The 5,789-nt window shown below is 41.7% G+C and overlaps 1 protein-coding gene across 1 annotated transcript in view; it reads left to right on the forward strand.

Annotated features, from left to right (window-relative positions):
• Window positions 1-5,580: 5,580 nt before the first annotated feature.
• Window positions 5,581-5,789, forward strand: part of MEX3A (mex-3 RNA binding family member A) — a gene marked incomplete at its 5' end in the record, with an annotated part of 1,200 nt that continues 991 nt past the window's right edge. Inside the window, 1 exon segment of the mRNA XM_009878449.1 lies at window positions 5,581-5,784. Within this exon segment, the coding sequence (XP_009876751.1) occupies window positions 5,581-5,784 (204 nt within the window).

Consider the following 5,789-nt stretch of genomic DNA (forward strand, 5'->3'; position numbering starts at 1 on the left):
ACGCCGGTGATGTCACGGAGAGGAGTTCGAGAGATGACGTCCCGCGCCGGCCTTTTTTTCCGGTGGGGAACCTACTTTTTTGCTCTCCGGAGAGAAGCGGCGTCGAGCGTAGGTGTGGAAACGCAACCAAATGAAGTTTTTTGCCTTCTTGACTCTTTGTGGGCGCGTCTCGTTCACCGATCGGCTCTGACAACGAGCGGTTGAGCTGCCTGGTCTCTCTACAGCGACGTGCCTTTTGTTTCTTTTATTTATTTATGAAAGAAATGGTCAAATCAGTCTAAACCGACGTGGTACTAACCCAAAAATGCCCGCTGAGCACCGGCTTTTTGTTCTCCTACGTTTATTTTAGGTTTTTAGCAACTGAGGGTGGGGATTTTTCCGCCAGGAAGGGCTGCAAAAATAGGCAGGTATCCCCCATGGATGCTGATACATCTGCTCAGACAGAAAAGATATTTTCTAAGAGATAATATTTGAATGTTTTCAGACTTTGCTTTGGATGGGTAGATGAAAAACAGAACTGAAAATGGTCTTTTAAAAAGAGAAATACAGATTATTGGGCTTTGAGGACCGATTAGGCTTAGGATTGTTCTCTGTAGTGTATTTTTTCGGTGCTCTGAGTCGCTTAAAAACAGGATAATGGAGTTTGGGTAAAAGTGGGATCGTTGTTCCTTAAAGGGTTCGTTCGCTGCTTCTGCTTTTTATTTCTTATCCCGGGTCACGGCTGTTTGGCTTCGCGATAAAATGGTTCGCAGGGGTGGGATCCGAAAAAGAATTAGAGCTACAGAAGAGGAAGGAGTGGAGGGAGAGCTAAAAAAAAAAAACCAACAAAAAAACCACCGGTTACCAAATATACTCGTGCGAAAGCTTTGCGTAAGGAGGCCCTTCAAAATTCTCATTCAGGGGAGACTTAGACTTAGAGACCGACTTATATAAGTTGTATTTTCGCTAATTATTTGCCACTTTTCTTAGAATTGCTAGATCTCACCTCTCCTTTTTTGTCTCTCTCTGCAAAATGAGACGGAATTCAGCCGAAGTTTTACACGGGGCTCCTCCTCTCCCTGATACTTCGATATCAGGGCGATGCAATTGGGATTTATTTTGATTTTTTTTTTTAACCCCGACGGATTTTTTGCCACGCTGCGGTTTACGTTCTTTCTCTTACTGTCTTGGTGAGGTAGGAAAAAAAAAAAAGAAGGTGAAAATATCTGCAGCCTGGAAAGCTTTTTGAAATACCAGGAAGGCTCAGGTTGACTTAAGCTTTGCTGGAGGCTTTGCTGCTGTGTCTGAAAATATATTTATTATAAATCCTAACCCTGTAACTGACACAGTAACGATAATCAGAATTCCACAGTATTCTTCACCCAAATTTAACCCAAAAAAAATCACCTCGTGGCTCGATGGTTCGCTTGTGAAGTGAAACTGTGCCAGCGGTTGCTGCTGGAAGCATTTTCATCACTGCAAAAGACTTAAAAATTAATAATAGTAGGTGGTGTTTTTTTTAAAAAAAATCCTATAGTATTTCTGAAAGTGAGTTTTTGCACTTTTGTTGTTTTTTTAAAATCCTAAATGTTCTCAACCCTTTCTTATTCCACTCCCACCCCAAAACCAAAGCTGAGTGTGACATAATTCTTGGAAAGTGGAGGATCCTCCAAGCTGAACAAGGAAAGGGAAAGATATTTTTTATTTCTTCTTGTTAACTTTAAAGCCTGACGCTTCTCTTTCCGCAGTAAGAACAGTCGAGATGGTTGGAACTGGGAACGGGCAGGGCGCTCTCCAAACCCCAGAGGAGTAAGAGGAGGAGGGATGAGATCATCCAATCGATAACGACAAAGCCGCTTCAGGGGAGAGGCAGCCTCGCGACTGAAATAAGATTTTTTTTTTTTTAATGTGTGTTTCTTGGTCTCAAACTCCTTTTTTGCGCTCTTTGCTCCTGTGCCGAATGTTACTTTGCTTGAAACTTGAAGCAAAGAAAAAGAACTGTCTGGGGTTTGTATCTTATATATGAGAGATTCTTCTCTATATGAAATTCTTCTATATATGAGAGAGATTCTTCTATATATATATATGAGAGAGATTCTTCTATATATATATGAGAGAGATTCTTCTCTATATATGAGTTTCTTCTATATAGGAGAGATTCTTACTATAAAGGAGAGAGATTCTTACTATATAGGAGAGAGATTCTTCTCTATATATGAGAGAGATTCTTCTCTATATATGAGAGAGATTCTTCTCTATATATGAGAGAGATTCTTCTCTATATATGAGAGAGATTCTTCTCTATATATGAGAGAGATTCTTCTCTATATATGAGAGAGATTCTTCTCTATATATGAGAGAGATTCTTCTCTATATATGAGAGAGATTCTTCTCTATATATGAGAGAGATTCTTCTCTATATATGAGAGAGATTCTTCTCTATATATGAGAGAGATTCTTCTCTATATATGAGAGAGATTCTTCTCTATATATGAGAGAGATTCTTCTCTATATATGAGAGAGATTCTTCTCTATATATGAGAGAGATTCTTCTCTATATATGAGAGAGATTCTTCTCTATATATGAGAGAGATTCTTCTCTATATATGAGAGAGATTCTTCTCTATATATGAGAGAGATTCTTCTCTATATATGAGAGAGATTCTTCTCTATATATGAGAGAGATTCTTCTCTATATATGAGAGAGATTCTTCTCTATATATGAGAGAGATTCTTCTCTATATATGAGAGAGATTCTTCTCTATATATGAGTTTCTTCTATATAGGAGAGATTCTTCCATAAATATGAGAGAGATTCTTTTATATATTAGAGATTCTTATATATATGTGAGAGATTTTTCTATATGTGAGAGATTTTTCTGTATATATGAGAGATTCTATATATATGAGATTCTTCTATATATATGAGAGAGGTTCTTCTATATATATGAGAGAGATTCTGTATGAGAGAGGTTCTTCTATATATGAGTTTCTTCTATAAGATACTCTTCTATATATATGGGCGATATTCCTATATATATATGGGCGATATTCCTATATATATGGGCGATACTCCTATATATATGGGAGATACTCTTTCTTTTATATATAAAGTTATTCTTTTATACATATAAGATTCTTAGATATGCATATATATGTATAAATACACATGTATCTATACTTTAGTCTATATTATATACTAATATTAATATTACTGACAGTACCTCCGTAGCCTCAACTGATTATTAATCGCTGCCCTGTAACAAGCAGGTTAACAACTTCCTCTAAAAGCTGAAAAAAACTTCCTTTTCCAAAAAGCTCTCGGGGTTGGGGTGTATTTTTCGGGGCGTTTCTGCAAGAGAAACTTTGTTCCGAGTTCTTCAGTTTGGTTTTGATGTCCTGCCTCCACGCCCGCCTGGGGCAAAAACAAAATGTAACAGGGATAGGGTTGCAAACTTGCACGAGAAAATCAAAAAAGGTGGCTGCGCACTAGAACGGTTTTATCGGATAAAAAGCTCCGCATCGAGTTTCCAACTTCAGTTCTTTTTCGAATCAGGCTGTAGGTGCAGGTGGAGATTTATTGTTTGATTTTATTTATTTTTTCTTGCAATCTACGTGTGCTCCCCACATCTCTGTTCCTAAACCTCAAGTTTTTTTATTTTGTAGCTGGTTTCTCCTTTGTATCTCCCGCTTTTCCTGCTACTGTAGCCCTCAAATTTCACTCCGCAGCTGCTGCCTTCCCCCTGGTGCAAAGAATTAAAAAGCCAAGTCGCTGCCCTCGGGCTCTTTTTTTTTTTTTCACTTGTTTACCGAGTCGCCATCTGCGTCGGGAATCGGAGCGTTTCGGCGTCGAGTTGATTGATTGACCCGGCCTGAAAGAAACAGCTGCTCCGTTCCATACCGTATGGATACATAAATCGATCGATAAATCCATAAATACCGAAGAAATCCTTTACTAAAAAGTTCATCCATGGGTTTTAAACGAGGTTTTTAGAAGAGGGGAGCATCCCTGAGCTGCTTTCTCATCGGAGAATCTTAATTTTCTCCTCTTTTCCCAGCTGGCAGCAGCAAGAGGGCCAAAATGTTGCAATTTTGAAGCTGAAATTTTCCAATGTGTGATTTAAACCGAAGCGTGCGATGATTTAATTGATCTTAGGTGAGCAGTGGTAGTAACCAGGGTCCGTCTGAGCGGACAACAGGTAGTATTTCACGTGTAAACCCCCAGCCAAGTGGCAAAAAACCTTCTGATGTTTGGTTTTTTCCCGCAGCCGGCCCGTTTTTAAGGAGATCAAACAATTCAGAATAGGATTTGGTCGTCCCGTTGCTTGAAAAACGGGGCGCGTGACGCTTTTTTCCGACCCTACGCTCGCAACGTTTCACGGGAGAAACCCCGCGACGGAGGGCTCCTCGTGCGGAAACGGAGCCGCGGAGAATTCGCCAGGAGAAAGAAACCGAAGGGGAGATCCCCTTTTTTTTTTTTTCCTGGATTACCGCAGACAAGGAGGCCGGGAGATGCTTTTTTCGGGCGGTTCTTGGCTTGGGTCGGCTGGCGCGAAGCGAGGAAGGGCCTGCCCGCTCCGGTTCCGCAGACGAGGAGGCAGGGACATTCTTTTTTTCGGGCGGTTCTTGGCTCGGGTCGGCTGGCGCGAAGCGAGACAGAGCCTGCCAGCTCCGTTGGGGAGTTTCCCTCCTCGAATAAACCGAGTTGGACGCCTCTCGTCCCGTTCGACGCCGGCGAAAGGTGGAATTTAGAGCTGGGGGGCAAGAACTGCTTAATTTTCACTTTGAGGGGGGAAAAAAAACCCTGTCGCGTTTTTTATCCTTTTAATAAGGAAGTATTTGGTCGTTTAAAATTGGTAAAGAATTCCTTCAGAGCTACCCTGAAGTTTCTCGGGTTTAAAATGTGAAATAATCCTCTTAAATTGGGAAGGGAAAGGGAGGAGGCTGGAAGGGAACGATCCAGCCCAGGCTGGAATGGAGTAGATTAAATTAATTTGTGTTAAAGTGGAGAATAATTGATATATTTGAGGTTCAGGTGTGAAAATTTCACCGGGGGAGCCCGGTGGGTTTAAAATTTGAGCCCACCACCTATTTGGAGTAACCTATTAGTAGCTATTATCTATTAGTAGGAGATAATCCTGGTGAAAGCGCGTCTCGGGGTGGTTTTGAGGCCGCGAAACTCTTGTTCGCGGCGCTTTGGGTGACGAAATACCATTTAGAGACTTTACTTTTTTTGTGAAATGTTTTAAATAAGCGATAAAGACAGAAATTTCACTCCACGAGCGAAACGACGCTTAAACGCTCGGTCTGCAAAAAACTAAAAATAAAATAAAAAGCTGTCCGACGGCGATCGAGGGGCCAAAAAGAGCCCGAAAGACGTCGCAAAAAATAGTTTGTGGCTACGTCCGAGGTCTGGTTGCAACTACCAGGTGGAAGATGTTACCGCGTTTTCTTGTAACGTGGGTCGCATGAAACACGGGTTTTCACCCGCGGCTTTCTCAAAACTCTTGAGCCGCTTAAAATAGACGCCTCATGGTTTTCCGAAGTCGGGCAGCTCGCTAACCTTGCCTGTGTTTTTTTTTTTTTTTAAAAAAAAAACAGGTTGCAAAATCAAAGCGTTGAGGGCCAAGACGAACACCTACATCAAGACACCGGTGCGAGGAGAAGAACCCGTCTTCGTCGTCACCGGGCGGAAAGAAGACGTAGCCATGGCCAAAAGGGAAATCCTCTCGGCCGCCGAACACTTCTCCATGATCCGAGCGTCGCGCAACAAGAACGGGCCGGCCCTCGGAGGTTTGCCGTGTAGCCCC

This window comes from Apaloderma vittatum, unplaced genomic scaffold (genome assembly GCF_000703405.1).
Source record: "Apaloderma vittatum isolate BGI_N311 unplaced genomic scaffold, ASM70340v1 scaffold25810, whole genome shotgun sequence".
NCBI classification, from domain to species: domain Eukaryota; kingdom Metazoa; phylum Chordata; class Aves; order Trogoniformes; family Trogonidae; genus Apaloderma; species Apaloderma vittatum.